Genomic DNA, 17,175 nt, shown 5'->3' with positions numbered 1-17,175 from the left:
CAGTAATAAAAATATCACCACTTAGAATAATATAAATTACAAAAAAAAAAAAAAAATACGTAAAATAAAGTAAATACATTAATAAATAAATGAAAAAGTAATTAAATTATATGAACATAAAATGAAATATAAAATATAATAAGTAGTATTATTATTATTATTATTACTACTATTAATAATAATAAAATAAAATGAAATAAAGGCCAAGAAAATGCGCTTATTATATGAAATTAACTGTCATGAAAATAGTGCTGCAATTTCTTTCTGAATTCCTTTTTCTTTTGATTTTAGGGTGAAATGTTTTCAATATTCATACTAATGCTTTAAGCAATATTACATACAAGCTAAAAAATAAAGTCGTCTTTGTTCATATCTTACTTTGATGTTCTGTAATTAAAGCATTATTAAAGGATTTAGCCTGTGGGGCTTCACCTTCAGGTCGCGGTGTATGACTGGTGGAGACTGTTTGTGCATGTGCTGCACAGCACGACATGACTGGTAAAAGATCTTCAGCACTGTGTCACATGACATGGGTCCTTTCTGTTCCACCTTCTTCACAAAATCAACCAGCTGGCCTGCAGGAAACAGAGGGCGGAGGTCAATGTGAACACAGGAAACCGACGCCAGTGGCAGAAAGTCAGAAGGAGAGAGTGGAATGTGTTAAGTCAGTCAAGAGCTTCCCTTTCGCTTTTATAAAAAGCAGTTTTGGCTTTTATCAAGACCAGAGTTTAAATGATTATCCAGCAACAAAGTGTGCTAATGTGTGTTAGAGGGCTGTCAAAAGATTATTGTGCAATTCAAATTTTGGTAGCTCATTATTTTACGGTCCTGTTCCACATTATAACAGGGTACATAATACAGGGTTACAATAACAGGGTAATAAACAGGTACTCAACTTGAACCTACCCCTAAACTTAACCCTAACCAGTTAGTTACCTTACATTCTCAGTACTTTCTTAAGTATGCACACTATAAGTACAAGTAAGTGCACATACTGTAAAATAAAGTGCAAACAAAATCTCTTTAAAATTGGAAAATTATTTTTAAAATGTTGCAATTTTTATATTTATTAGTGATGCACCAAATTTCAGCAACCGAAAGAATCTGCTTTGGCGGAGCCAAAATGGTTATTTTTAATTAGCTCCAGTAGCACATTTCCACTGTATCAGTGGACCATTATGCAAATTATACGCACTATATTACATTTTCATTTTATTTTTACTTAACCTGTTGTTTTCATTATTTAATGTATTTTTTAATTAATTTGTCATTAATTAATTTGTCAGAACCGTGAACATGCAAATGTGATAATTATTAAAATATTTATTTTAAAATATCAGGGGTACTTAAAGGGGTCATTGATTATGATTTGACTTTTTTTAACTTTAGTGTGTAATGTTGCTGTTTGAGCATAAACAACATCTGCAAAGTTATGATGCTCAAATTCAATGCAAAGGAGATACTGTCTTTTACAGAATTGCTGATTGACCACCCCTTTAAAGTAAATATATCAGGTGAAAGAGGTTCAAATGACAAGTTTGATAATGTCTGCAAATAAGAAATAATGAGAATTTGTGCATTTTAATGAGTTTGAAAGACAAAAGCCTTTCAATAATACATAATAATACATGGTTAAGTAACCTACTGAGTGATATTCAAATTCAAATAAAAATGAATGTGTTCATCAGTAGTTGATGCAATGTTGAAACACTTCTTAAACCTGAAATGATTTTTGTAAATCCATTGGTCAAATGCTGTGTCGCCACCTGAGTAATGACTAGTCTATGTGTGAATGTCCACAAAACTGGACTTTCTGAGTGTATACAGTGGGGCAAAAAAGTATTTAGTCAGCCACCAATTGTGCAAGTTCTTCCACTTAAAAAGATGAGAGAGGCCTGTAATTTTCATCATAGGTATACCTCAACTATGAGAGACAAAATGAGAAAAAAAAAAAAAATCCAGAAAATCACATTGTAGGTTTTTTAAGAATTTATTTGCAAATTATGGTGGAAAATAAGTATTTGGTCAATAACAAAATTTCATCTCAATACTTTGTTATATACCCTTTGTTGGCAATGACAGAGGTCAAACGTTTTCTGTAAGTCTTCACACACTGTTGCTGGTATTTTGGCCCATTCCTCCATGCAGATCTCCTCTAGAGCAGTAATGTTTTGGGGCTGTCGCTGGGCAACATGGACTTTCAACTCCCTCCAAAGATTTTCGATTGGGGTTGAGATCTGGAGACTGGCTAGGCCACTCCAGGACCTTGAATTGCTTCTTACGAAGCCACTCCTTCGTTGCCCAGGGCGGTGAGTTTGGGATCATTGTCATGCTGAAAGACCCAGCCACGTTTCATCTTCAATGCCCTTGCTGATGGAAGGAGGTTTTCACTCAAAATCTCACAATACATGGCCCCATTCATTCTTTCGTTTACACGGATCAGTCGTCCTGGTCCCTTTGCAGAAAAACAGCCCCAAAGCATGATGTTTCCACCCCCATGCTTCACAGTAGGTATGGTGTTCTTTGGATGCAACTCAGCATTCTTTCTCCTCCAAACACGACAAGTTGAGTTTTTACCAAAAAGTTCTATTTTGGTTTCATCTGACCATATGACATTCTCCCAATCCTCTTCTGGATCATCCAAATGCTCTCTAGCAAACTTCAGACGGGCCCGGACATGTACTGGCTTAAGCAGGGGGACACGTCTGGCACTGCAGGATTTGAGGCCTTTGTTACTTTGGTCCCAGCTCTCTGCAGGTCATTCACTAGGTCCCCCCGTGTGGTTCTGGGATTTTTGCTCACAGTTCTTGTGATCATTTCGACCCCACGGGGTGAGATCTTGCGTGGAGCCCCAGATCGAGGGAGATTGTCAGTGGTCTTGTATGTCTTCCATTTTCTAATAATTGCTTCCACAGTTGATTTCTTCACACCAAGCTGCTTACCTATTGCAGATTCAGTCTTCCCAGCCTGGTGCAGGTCTACAATTTTGTTTCTGGTGTCCTTTGACAGCTCTTTGGTCTTGGCCATGGTGGAGTTTGGAGTTGGACTGTTTGAGGTTGTGGACAGGTGTCTTTTATACTGATAACGAGTTCAAACAGATGCCATTAATACAGGTAACGAGTGGAGGACAGAGGAGCCTCTTAAAGAAGAAGTTACAGGTCTGTGAGAGCCAGAAATCTTGCTTGTTTGTAGGTGACCAAATACTTATTTTACAGAGGAATTTACCAATTAATTCTTTAAAAATCCTACAATGTGATTTTCTGGATTTTTTTTTCTCATTTTGTCTCTCATAGTTGAGGTATACCTATGATGAAAATTACAGGCCTCTCTCATCTTTTTAAGTGGGAGAACTTGCACAATTGGTGGCTGACTAAATACTTTTTTGCCCCACTGTATAAGCGGTGGACTATTTTAGAAAGGAATATTTAAAAGATAAAAAAAGAGGAATTAAATAATCGATATCGATAAATGATGAATAATTTACTGCTATTGTGTGAATAATATGTAATCATGTAATCAATAAAAAAGTAACTGTAGTCTGATTACGAGTATTTTAAAATGTAACTTACTCCAATTACAAGTACTTAATTTTTGGAATCTGATTACATGTAATCAGTTACTTCCCAGCTCTGACAACCAGCTATTACAGCCACCATTTCAACAACAAATTGGGAATAGAAACATAATTATATAATTAAAAAGGTGAATTAAAATGGCCTTTAAATATTTATAAACCAACAAATATTTTTTGAGATACATAAATTAAATTGTGTCATCCAATAACTGAAAATAACAATGCTTTTTAAAGTGTGACCTGAATTTGAACGAATTATAATTAGATTTACCTTTAAGAAGGGTTTTCTCCATCATTTTGTAATACAGTGTGAATGTGATGTTGTGTAGTACCTCTACACAGCTCTGTGAGGATGAGGAACTCAGCCTGGCCCGTGTCCGACTCTTCTTTACTGATGGACGCAGCGGAGCAGAACTGCACAATATTGGGGTGACCAGACAGCTTTTTCTACACAGAGCACATGAAGAAGCAGGTTAACCCTTCTATAGCTTTTAGAAAGGTTTGTTTTACTGGGTAATAATGCTCCTATTTTTTTTTTTACAACTCGTGACAGGAAATGCTGCTCTACAGATGTGAGAGATACCAGGAGCATCTTTGACTAACTAGGCATGAAAAAGGTGCCTAGTTATAGCACTGTGTAATAATTTAGTTAACTTGTGTAAAAAAATATATATATATTTGTAATTATTACCATGAAGCAGACTTCCTGAATGATGGCTTTGTTCTTCTCCTCTTCATTGGAGAGAAGTCTCTGCACACAAACATACAAATAACTTTTTTCAGATCTTTAAAGATCTTTCTTTTCAGATCTTTAGCAAAGCACAAGGGAAAATTACCACAGAAAGTGACAAAAATGCCTCAAATATGGGGACAAATAAATGCCTCTAAAGTGAATTTCCTCATTTTCTGTATATGTTATGTATAATCTTTGATATCATATTTTATTCTAGGCCAATCTAGTGCTTTGGCTTTGAACAACTTGAGATAAATGGATGATGTGTTACAAGTTTATATATGTGACCCTGGACCACAAAACCAGTCTTAAGTCGCTGGGGTATATTTGTAGCAATAGCCAAAAATACACTGTATGGGTCAAAATTATAGATTTTTCTTTTATGCCAAAAATCATTAGTATATTAAGTAAAGATCATATTCCATGAAGATATTTTGTAAATTTCCTACTGTAAATATATCAAAACGTTGTTTTTGATTAGTAATATGCATTGCTAAGAACTTCATTTGGACAACTTTTAAGGCGATTTTCTCAATATTCTGATTTTTTTGCACCCTCGGATTACATATTTTCAAATAGTTGTATTTCGGCCAAATATTGTTCGATCCTAACAAACCATACGTCTATGGAAAGCTTATTATTCAGCTTTCAGATGTTGTATAAAACTCAATTTTAAAAAAATTGACAGTTAAGACTGGTTTTGTGGTCCAGGGTCACATATGTCAGTACTATTTTAGTAGTATTTATATGCTATTACAGCATTCATTAATATAGTTTTTATTACTATATTTTAGTTTAAGTTTTAGTAATTGTTATGTGCTTTTTAAATATTACAAATATTAATAAATTTTTATTTTTGTTTCAGCTAGTTTCCAAGGCAACATTACTAATTTCTATTTAGGTTTTTTAAGTTTAAGTCTAATATTAATTTTATTTTGCTTTAGCTTTATTTCAATTACTGAAGATTTTTAATTTTAGCTTATAATAACAACACTATTGTGTGGTCGTTTAAGTCTAAAAAAAAAAAAAAAAGTCTAAAAAAAACTTCAGGGGGGTAAATATTGCTCTTTAAAATAACATTAATTCATTCATTTCTACGCAGAGCATAATTAACTCATTAGCACATACAGTATAATGGCAGTCAATATAATAATCTGAACATTTTTATGTGATTACTTCATCATACCTTGAGCGCAAAGTCCTTGCTGCTCCCCAAATCCTGGGCTTCATACACAAACGCAAAGCCACCTATGAGAGAGGAAACATTTTATCATTAGGTTTATTTTAGGTTGACTGTGATGGCACCAATCTGAATAAGGATCTTGGCAGATTCAGTTCTGCTGACTTGGGATTGTGGCACCAACAGGACACGAGACAGACTCATTTCCGAAAATATACGTAGGCTAGTCTGGAATCAGTCTATTATAAAGGGAAGAAAAACTTTTCTCACGAGTGTCAGTAATTCACAACCTTTCCAGCATGATAAAATTCTCTTTAAATGCAACATGAATGAGTCAGTCTTCCAGAGAACACGAGTAACACACACACACAGAAAGAAACGTCTGCCCTCAGCAGTCATTATTCAACAAACAGAGTGAATGAACTCATTACACCAGAAGCTATGACACTACACAACATTAATGAATCACTGATCTCAGCAAATAACCTTTTTACACAGCATTTCATCATCAGGAGTAAGTGCTGTGGATTTAAAAACACAGAACTAATTGACGTTATGTGGCTGAAATAAAAAAAGAACTAAAAATAACAGCTGACTCTTTGTTCGGAACTGTGTCTTAAGAACTAGTCTGACACACTAGCAATTAGCCAAGAGCTAATCAGTCTTACTTTTCAGATTCAAATTAGGCAATCTATGTCTATTGAACTGACTTAAAGTTATGACCAGTCTTAAAGAAGAAAATTATCATTTTATGCAACCAGCTACAGGTGTAGAAATCAACACTAATAATAATAGTAAAATAGCAGTAAAATATATAATCATTAAAAAGAAGAAATATTGATGACAAATTATGATAAAGTGGAATATTGCAATTTTCAACTTTTTTAAATTTCCATTTATCAGTAGACCGAATGCTGAATCAATAACTGAAAAGTGTGAGTAAGTAAAAATAGAAAAGTGTGACTATTTGTCAAAATTGATTATGAGATTATCATCTCTACCTAAATAGCTATTTGGCTAATTGGTTAACATTAACTATTAACCAACAGTCTACACCAGGGTTTCCCAAACTGGGGTTTGTGAGTTGATGTAAAGCAAGTAATTAAAATTCAAATAAATTTAAAAATAAAAATAATTACTTAACTTAAAACTTAAAATATTTTAGTTGTTTCCCTACATGCCATGCAATCATTAACTCTCATTAGAGAACTGTGAATGTGACATTACATTATTGAAATATAAAATTAAAATTTCAGAGGGTACTTCAAGTGCATATTTTAGTTCACAGGTGTTCAGACTGAAAAAAAATAAAAAAAAAAAAAATAATAATATATATATAAAATATAAATATATGAGACGAACATAAACATTTTTATTTGGAATAACATGCACTGATGTGCAAAATATGCTTCATGCACAAAAAGGAACATGTATAAAGGAAGTAAATAGGGATTTATTTAATGCATGAAGATATAAAACTAAGAATGACTATTTCATATCACCCAAGCATTTTGTTGTTCCGCTCCAAAATGTTGAACAGAATTACACTGACTGATTCTTAAAATGAGTAGTATGGCTCCATGAACAGATGTTTACTGTGTCAGGTGTGTATGTCTTTACATGAACAAAAGTGACAATGCCAGGTATTTATGGACACTCGTGAGACAATCCTCAAGTGACCAAAACGGCCTGTAACCATGGCAACGTGTAAATGAATACCAGCGGAGGCCCGAGTCTGGCTGCACGAATCAAAAGAAGCTTTCCAGTTTCACGTTACAGTGCACTGACGTTCACACGCACCACAAATTTACAAGGAACGGTCCAAAATAAAGTGACAGAGGAACGGCAAGAGATACCTATACTGAGCCATAATGATTGGGACTGTTCTGTTTCAACACAATTTCCAGTAATAATGACCAACATTATAGTCCAGATATGTAATTTTGATGCAAAGAATTATGTAAACAATAGCATGTCAGATATTTTGTCATTTAAATGATGCCTTCATCCAAAGAACCACGACATACAGACAGGACCCCGCGGTTGACTGTTCATGGATCATCAGTTCAGAGTTCAAACTTCCAACTCTCTGCTTACCAGCCTAGATCTCTAACCACTATGCCTCACCACCACCATGCAAATCATTCCTGTACACCCAGAATGGCCTCTGTTTCCATTCAAGGCCTGTAGATGTCAACACACCTGAGCAAAGTGAAGGTCAATGATGGGCTGGAGTTATACAGTATGAACAGATATTAATATTACTGTCACAACCCAACAGATTTCCAATAGGTCTCACCAAAACACCCCACTTTGATAGATGATAATTAAAATATGAATATACATCAAATAAGCAGTAGTACAACTATTTGAACTTTAGTTAGAAAGGATGCATTAAACTGATGCATTAAAAGTGACAGTAAAGACATTTATAATGTCAAAATTGTGAGACACGAACTCAGAATTGTGAGAAAAAAGCCAGAAATCTGAGTTTATCTCTCACAATTTTGAGAAATAAAGGTCAGAACTGTAAGATTTAAACTAAGAATTATGGCTTTTTTTGAAACAAAGTCAGAATTTTTTGATAAAAAGGTGCATTACTTTTAAATTTTTGTCCCATGGCGGAAACAGACTTCCATAAATATGAGATACCACATTTTATAAGGAATGAAACAAATAAAAAACAAACAAAAAAACAAAAAACAGTGGTACCAGTGATACCACCATGTTTTTTTTTTACCGTGTAAATACCTTGGTGTAGGAATACAGTCTGTACACAGGTGCATAACGTTATATATAAATTAAGTTCAGTTAAAGCATACAGATGAACTTATGGAATATGAACTATACTGACGTGACTATTCATATAGTTGTGCTACTGACGGAATATAACAAATGCATACATCCGAATGCATCAAGAACATACAGTTTATCTAAAATACAAAATGAGTTCATGTCAGGTGTATCAGAGGCAACTGACTTGCTAACAACTTAGCCAGCTAGTTTAAGTCTATTGTCATCTATATAGTCACAATTATATACATATATACTAAACCTAATGTTAATATGTGCGACTAAGAATACATTACGGACATTTTACAGTCAAATGTAGAGCTGTTTTAAATAAAATACATGTTAGTGTCTTAAGCAAGAGTTAGCATGACTAGCCTGGTGCTATTTTGAATGAATCTTTTACCTTCCGCGATGACTCGTTTGATCCGGAGCTTCAGCTCTCCGAGCTCCACCACCTGCCCGACGAAGTCGTTCTGATCCCGGCTGGCGGCGGCGGATCCGCCGGGCCCGGCCAGGAAATCGAGCGCTGACTGGAACAGGGACATTTTGTCCCTCTATTTCTGTTGCGCCTGTTAACCGGAACCGGCACCGGATGGGAGAATAAGTGCACTAACTCAGCTAGTGGCGTAACTAGATAACAGAGCGTTAATTTGGATTTGAAACTCTCTTTTCTAAGATGAAAACATCTCGAGTACTGGTTCCGATCGACCTGCTCTCGCGCAGCGGTATTTCCGCAAGGTGCTGACGTGGGGCGCTGACGTCACACACACACAGAGTTGCTTTCAAACTCTGCTCTGGTTTGGCAGGTCTTTCTGTCTGTCAGATCTGTAATGTACGTGACTAAGATGGTTGGAAGTCACTGAATTGTAGGTTTTTGCACTGATGCACTGAATTGCATTCATCCTTCAAAGTATGTCAAATGTTTAGACTAGTAAATATGTTTCAAATACTGTTGTGCACAAGTGATAGCCCTCGGAAATTCATGTATCATGGTTTTTATATGGTAATACCATAGTACATGGTTCCACACCCAGAAACATTCCTTTTGGTACTATAATAGAAAAAGTATTGTGCTTTACTTTAAATACGTCATGATATTTACTGTAGGCTACATACAAGGCCACATATCCAAAATACAATGGTAAAGTACCACGGTACTTTTTTTGAAGTGTTGTTAATCAAACAGTACCATAGTACATTGACATTACTATTATACTATTTAATAAGGTTTGACTTAAAAATGAATATAAAACAAGCATAAGTGATTGAAAACAATAGGCTATATATAATAAGGATATGTACAAGCAACATATACTGTATCAAACAATATATCAATAGCATATATCATAGTTTTACAGTCACTTAGTGTTAAATATTTGCATTATTCTCCCCAATACCATAATGCAAAAAATCATATAAGATTTAAATTCTAAAGTATCTGGTGTAAAGCCATAAATTTATGCTAATATTGTATTACAGACATTTTCTAATACTGTGAGAAAGAAAAAAATTGACTGCATTAAAACAACAGTAAAATCATGTAAGATATTATGACTACTATTTATGGTCCTGAAATTGAAGATTTAATTTTCTTACTTCTATGCAAAATATAGTTATGTATAACTGTTAAAAATAATTGTAAAATAATAAATGAATGTATTAATCAACATAATACAGGTGCTGGTCATATAATTAGAATATCATCAAAAAGTTGATTTATTTCACTAATTCCATTCAAAAAGTGAAACTTGTATATTATATTCATTCATTACACACAGACTGATATATTTCAAATGTTTATTTCTTTTAATTTTGATGATTAGAGCTTACAGCTCATGAAAGTCAAAAATCAGTATCTCAAAATATTAGAATATTACTTAAGACCAATACAAAGAAAGGATTTTTAGAAATCTTGGCCGACTGAAAAGTATGAGCATGTACAGCACTCAATACTTAGTTGGGGCTTCTTTTGCCTGAATTACTGCAGCAATGCGGCGTGGCATGGAGTCGATCAGTCTGTGGCACTGCTCAGGTGTTATGAGCCCAGGTTGCTCTGATAGTGGCCTTCAGCTCATCTGCATTGTTGGGTCTGGTGTCTCTCATCTTCCTCTTGACAATACCCCATAGATTCTCTATGGGGTTCAGGTCAAGCGAGTTTGCTGGCCAATCAAGCACAGTAACACTATGGTCATTGAACCAGCTTTTGGTACCTTTGGCAGTGTGGGCAGGTGCCAAGTCCTGCTGGAAAATGAAATCAGCATCTCCATAAAGCTTGTCAACAGAAGGAAGCATGAAGTGCTCTAAAATTTCCTGGTAGATGGCTGCGTTGACTGTGGACTTCAGAAAACACAGTGGACCAACACCAGCAGATGACATGGCAGCCCAAATCATCACTGACTGTGGAAACTTCACACTGGACTTCAAGCAACATGGATTCTGTGCCTCTCCACTCTTCCTTCAGACTCTGGGACCTTGATTTCCAAATGAAATGTAAAATTTACTTTCATCTGAAAAGAGGACTTTGGACCACTGAGCAACAGTCCAGTTCTTTTCTCCACAGCCCAGGTAAGATGCTTCTGGCGTTGTCTCTGGTTCAGAAGTGGCTTGGTAGCCCTTTTCCTGAAGGCGTCTGGCGTGGTGACTCTTGATGCACTGACTCCAGCTTCAGTTCTCTCCTTGTGAAGCTCTCCCAAGTGTTTGAATCGGCTTTGTTTGACTGTATTCTCAAGCTTGCTGTCATCCCTGTTGTTTGTGCATCTTTTTCTAACCCAAATTCTTCCTTCCAGTCAACTTTGCATTTAATATGCTTTGATACAGCACTCTGTAAACAGCCACACCTTTCAGTAATGACCTTCTGTGACTTACCCTCTTTGTGGAGGGTGTCAATGTTCGTCTTCTGGATCATTGCCAAGTCAGCAGTCTTCCCCATTATTGTGGTTTCAAAGAACAAGAGATACCCAGAATTTATACTGTAGGGATGGTCATTTATTCAAACTCAAATGTAAATATTCTAATATTTTGAGATACTGATTTTTGACTTTCATGAGCTGTAAGCTCTAATCATCAAAATTAAAAGAAATAAACATTTGAAATATATCAGTCTGTGTGTAATGAATGAATATAATATACAAGTTTCACTTTTTGAATGGAATTAGTGAAATAAATCAACTTTTTGATGATATTCTAATTATATGACCAGCACCTGTATTATCATATTGATTAATACACTATGATTGTACTTCCAAGTAAAAATAAAACAGTAGTACTAAGAGAAGGCTTTAGTGCAAAATATTGTTTTATGGCTCCAAAATTTAATGACCTTATTTAACAATTAACCTCCGGCGCAAATTAGAACGTAAATTAACGAAGTGTTGAGAGCAATCTGAAGTTACGATATTAATATTGTGTGTGCGTAAAACAATATTTCTTCTATTTTGTTCTCATCACAGAACAAACTCATCATAAAGAAGCAAAAATACTTAAGAGGATTGAAACATTAACTTTATTATTTTTTTTCTTCTAAAAAAAGATCAAATATACAGTTGATATAATTTAATATCCATATTGCTACATGGAAAGCGACTAGAAAGTTTGATCAGAAAGCTGTGATGGAATGGTTAAACTAGCTGAGGGTGAAGCCCAGGGGTTTACAGTGCTCTTATACGTCTCATAATAACAACAGTATAGAGAGAGAAGACATACATTCATCAGTTGAACTTTGAGGGACCTCAGATGCGACTCTAAAGCAAAGTGGTGCAGTTCGGGGCCCGTATGTACAAAGCATCTCAGCCTGCTCAACACTGCTCCAGGATCAGATCTTCCCACTTCAGTCACTACATAATACAACACAAATGACTTTGAGATGCACTTTGTCAATATGGCCCGTTTGGAGTAAGCAATTCATTACCAGACAATGCAGCGGTTTTATGTTTTTTTTTGTCAGCTATATGAAATTTAATCTGTACATATTACAAATCATGTTAGAAACAATGTATTTGCATAAAACAAGTGTTTTATAATTACAAAAAAACAAACAAACAAAAAAAAAAACATTCCGGGTCATTTGCAAAGCAGCATAGTCATTTAAACAATACTTTGCTGATTGAATTGAGCACATCACTTATTAGTGGACGTGCACGTCAATGACACAAGTAATAAAGAAATCAAATAGTCTAACTGCATCTGCTCAATGCTGCTCCCACACCGTCCAATCATTAAAAAAAAGAGTCCACCTGGAACACACAGTCCACAATGCAATGCGAGGTAGTGATACACAGGTACAGTTCACACTTTCATATCTATATTTTTTTAACATGATATGTATAGAGTGTACAATGTGGTCGCCTGCTCCTTGCCACAGAGAGGATTGTCAAACGGTTCTTTGTGGTATCGAGGCTTGTTAGAAAAATGAAGAAGAAATGGCTGATACAGATCTGAAGAGCAAAAACAGAACGTACTGTAACACAGACCGGATTCTGCAGCAAAGCAGAAGAGAAGGAGAAAGTATAGAAAGCTTTCTTACTTTGGACCATTAATTGAAACTCACAAAACCTGTCACCCCACAACCAGAAGAAAAAATGTAATTATATTGAATGAACCCTATTTTAGGACCATTATTATTTATTTAGCATTATAATCTTCCCCGTAATTCTCTCCTACCACAACGGGAAAAAATGGCATAATATATTTAAATTGTAAAGTATCTGCTGTATTGCATTAAATTTATGCAGATTTTTTATATAAAATTCTTGTATTACAGCAATTAAAAAAATATATATATATTGTATAAAATTACTGTATTACAGTAATAGTGAAACATGGAAATAATCATGAATCATGGAATATTAAAACAAATATTTACGGTCCTAAATTAATTGAAAAAAAAATTATTTTAATTATAATTACGAATTATTTTAATTCTATAGTTTTTCTTTTGACTTGAGGGTGAAATGTGAGATTCGCCAAATTATGTATGAATGAGATATAAAGTTGGGTATCTGCGCTTGATACAGATTTGATTACTGTGGTAGTGTTAAGCCACAAATATAGACATTCACAATGATTCAAAAAGAGACACAAAGGAGAACAAGCTCCGAAAACATCAAGCAATGTTTTTTTTTGTTTTGTTTTTGATTTTGTAATACACTTACTGAAAAACAATGGACAAATAGCTTAAAATCAACTATTTATGGTGTCAGATTTTAGTTTAAAAGTAGTATTTCCACAGCTAATGAAGCCGTGAAACAGGTTAAAATGTGTTAAAACAGACAGAAAGAATGAATTCACAGGGTAAAACAAATTCATTATAAAATATGATAATTAAGGCATAACAAAACGTTTTCCTGGTCTGCTTTGGTTAATTTTACTCTTTGGTCAGATGAAATTGCAAACCTCATGAATCCAAGATGACACAACTCGCTGTGTTGACGTAAAACTGTGGTTCTACAATCTATATTATTTGTTTGTTTTTTTTAATACGCAAAACATAAAGAAACCTGTGTATTACTACAACTGAACATGTGTATGCAGCCAGACTGAAAACTATTAGAATCTTTTAGATGTTTACCACCGTATTTACACCAGACACCTGCAACAAAACTAAATTACTCCGGAGCTGTCTATACTGTGAACACCTGATGTGGACGCCTCGTTTCTCCATTTCTGACTCTAGCCACATCTAAAATGAAGTGCTTTTATTAAAAATATAATTTGCTCTATTGTTCTAAATTGTATTCTTTACAAGTTTAAATAACTTCTGACCGTTATATCAAAGCCAGCTCATGATACTTCTGGTCTGACATAACTGAATCTTTTTTAACATCTTTATCAATATACATATACAGTTGTAGGAGTACTAATAAAATTTATTTTGCAATAACAATTATGCAATTTTCTTTTAAAAATACAGATTTTTTTGTAATTTTTCTTAATTGCTGAAGCTTAGCCTTCTAGTCTGATATACTTTAAAGATTTTTGGTTTTTAGACATATGCATATGCAGTTGTAGGAGTACTAACATACTTAAAAATAGTTACAAAATTATCACAAGCAAAATCAATTTTGCAATGGAACTGATTTTATTGTCATTTTTCTAATCTCTGGAGTTTAACCTTCTGGTCTGGTGTACTAATTTTACTGATTTTTTCCCCCCTAACAATATGCATATGCAGTTGTAGGAATAATGATAAAGTTAATCACATGCTAAATCAATTTTTATAATGGATTTCTGTGGAAAATAAAGATTTTAATAATCGCTAAAGTCTAGCCTTCTGGTTTGATGTGCTAATTTTAACAATTTCGTTATTTCTACTATAAGCATATGCAGTTGTAGATATACAATCGTAAAATTAGTTATCAAATTAATCACATGCAAAATCAATTTTATAATGTATTTCTGTCAAAAATAAAGATTTATTTTGTCTGATTGACAAACTAATTTTATTGTCATTTTAGTAATCGTTGATTACTAAAGTCTAGCCTCGAGCCTACAGCTGATTGTGAATGTATCCGGTGTAGACGGCCTCAAGTTGTTGCGATGTCTGCTTCCAGTCTGCTTCGACCCTTGGTTTGTGTTCGACTTACTGACCAGCTATCGCACAACGTTCCCATCCAACAACTCCTCTGAGCTATTCTACAATACACACCGATTTGATAGCGAAACATCTGTATAGTACATTCACAAGGTAGACAGCTGGCAGGGCTGGGTGTCAGGTGTCCGGCAGCATCGTTCACGCGCAGGTGCCTCCACCTCGAGTCTCGTGCGCAATCTCGCACGACTCCCAACTCCTTTCTCCGTTTGGCTGCTGGATGCTCTCCATCCGGCCGGGAATTCTGGAGCACTTTTCATCTGCGGCTTCTTTTGTTCTTTTACATCCTCTGTCTCTGTCAGAAGAACATATACTGGTTGTCGATGGCTCTCTTGCGCCCCCTGTCGGGCGGCTCCAGTTCGTAGTCTGAGTCCCGGTTGGGCAGTAGGGGTGGCAGCGGGTTGGGGTGGCGGAGCAGGTTTCTACGGCCCACCGACTCGCTCCGGCGCAGTGGGATGGGAACGGGACGGCCTGGAAATGAAGAGGGTGTGCGATGCGGGAGAGCTGATAATGCTGACGACTGGACTGTGGAGGGGCTGAAGTGAGGGCATGAATCCGGACTACAGTGAGCCAGACTCGGCTCTGAGCTCCAGCGAGAGAAGGGCACCAATACTGGAGAGCCGATAGCCGAACTCTGACCTAAAGAGATGCAACAGAGAAAACACTTCATTAACACAACAGTGAAAGAACACATAGCCGCTACAAAAATTTCAAGTTTTCATTTTGCATTTTGGTTTTAGCTGAAGTTAGTATTATTGGTACATAAAGTTTTGATTTAGGTTCAATGTCATTCTAGTTTCTTCCCTTATAAATGTAGAATCACAAATTGTCCCATCCAACACTATACATTATTAGAAACTCACTCTTTAAATAATCCACTTAGATAATAAAAAAATAATACACTTTAAAAAAATACTATCAAATTTGAAGTTCACTGTTTTGATTCGTAAATTCACAAGAGTTACCAGATCTTCTGACCAATTACTTTCCATTTATCATCACTTTTCCTGAAAAAGCCTTCAAAGGTTACTCCACACCAAAATGAAAATTGTGTCATTAATTACTCACCCTCACATGTCGTTCCAAACCCAAATTAAACACATTAAGATATTTTTGATGCATTCTGACAGCTCTCAGACCCTCCCATAGACAGCAATGTAATTAACACGATCAACGTCCAGAAACGTAGCAAGGAGATCGGTAAAATAATCCATGTGACATCAGTGGTTCAACCATAATTTTATGAAGCTACGAGAATACTTTTTGTATGCAAAGAAAACAAAAATAACAACTTTATTCAACAATTCGTCTCCTCCGCGTGCGTCACTGTAGTGCCATTTTGGAGAATATTAACTGAACGCAAACAGCGTATGCTGTTCTGTGTCAGCTGCACCACACAGATACGTATTCTACATTTATTTACGCTTTGATTTGAACGAAAACAGCGTACCCGTACTCTCCAAAATGGCGCTACGGTGACGTAGAGGAGACAAATTGTTGAATAAAGTTGTTATTTTTGTTTACTATGCGTTCAAAAAGTATTCTCGTAGTTTCATAAAATTACGGTTGAACCCCTGATGTCACATGGATTATTTTACCGATCTCCTTGCTACGTTTCTGGACGTTGATCGTGTTAATTACATTGCTGTCTATGGGAGGCTCAGAGAGCTCTCAGAATGCATCAAAAATATCTTAATTTGTGTTCCAAAGATGTACAGAGGTTTTACGGGTTTGGAACGACATGAGGGTGAGTAATTAATGACAACATTTTCATTTTGGGGTGGAGTAACCCTTTCAGTCCCTCAGTTGTCCTCAGTGTGAAAAGATGGATCTTAAAATCATATAGTCATTGTTGTAAAGGGTTCAAATACACAAAAGATGCTGGAGAACCAAAGAATTTGTGGGACCTGAAGGATTTTTCTGAATGACAGATGTGTATCATTCAGGTAACAACACAGGATTAAGAATCATGTGTATGTAAACTTTTGAATGGGGTCAATTTTTTTTTTATAAATTCAACTATTATTTTCTCTTGTGAACTATATGTAAAATCTCTTATTCAGGTCAGTACTAAATAAAAATAATATGCATTTTGTATGATCCCTCTTATTTTGGTAAAATAATTAACATTTTGCAGATACTGCAAAGTGTATGAACATTTTTTGACCACAACTGTGTGTGTGTGTGTGTGTGTGTGTGAATAATGGATATATGCTGAGTTATTTTTAGAGGACAGTACATTTGTACTGCTATACAAGCTGCACATTGACTACTCTAAAATATATCCAAGTTTCATAGTATTGTCCCTT

The 17,175-nt window shown here is 35.2% G+C and overlaps 2 protein-coding genes across 3 annotated transcripts in view; both read right to left on the bottom strand.

Moving 5' to 3' along the window:
• The window catches only part of gak (cyclin G associated kinase), a 39,674-nt gene extending 30,633 nt beyond the window's left edge, over positions 1–9,041 (bottom strand). Inside the window, exons 1-5 of the mRNA XM_058775611.1 lie at positions 8,684–9,041; positions 5,494–5,555; positions 4,266–4,325; positions 3,907–4,021; positions 433–575 (exon numbers count right to left, since the gene is read on the bottom strand). Of these exons, the coding sequence (XP_058631594.1) occupies positions 433–575; positions 3,907–4,021; positions 4,266–4,325; positions 5,494–5,555; positions 8,684–8,825 (522 nt within the window). The 5' untranslated portion in view covers positions 8,826–9,041. The remainder of the gene's footprint in view (positions 1–432; positions 576–3,906; positions 4,022–4,265; positions 4,326–5,493; positions 5,556–8,683) is intronic.
• Positions 9,042–11,763: 2,722 nt separating this feature from the next.
• The window catches only part of sh2b3 (SH2B adaptor protein 3), a 56,521-nt gene continuing 51,109 nt past the window's right edge, over positions 11,764–17,175 (bottom strand). For both annotated transcript variants that reach the window (XM_058775166.1, XM_058775165.1), the window contains exon 8: positions 11,764–15,505. In XM_058775166.1, the coding sequence (XP_058631149.1) occupies positions 15,165–15,505 (341 nt within the window). In that variant the 3' untranslated portion in view covers positions 11,764–15,164. The remainder of the gene's footprint in view (positions 15,506–17,175) is intronic.

This window comes from Onychostoma macrolepis, chromosome 05, assembly GCF_012432095.1.
Source record: "Onychostoma macrolepis isolate SWU-2019 chromosome 05, ASM1243209v1, whole genome shotgun sequence".
NCBI classification, from domain to species: Eukaryota; Metazoa; Chordata; class Actinopteri; order Cypriniformes; family Cyprinidae; genus Onychostoma; species Onychostoma macrolepis.
The sequence above is the reverse complement of the archived record's forward strand: the minus strand, read 5'-3'. Positions and strand labels throughout refer to the sequence as shown.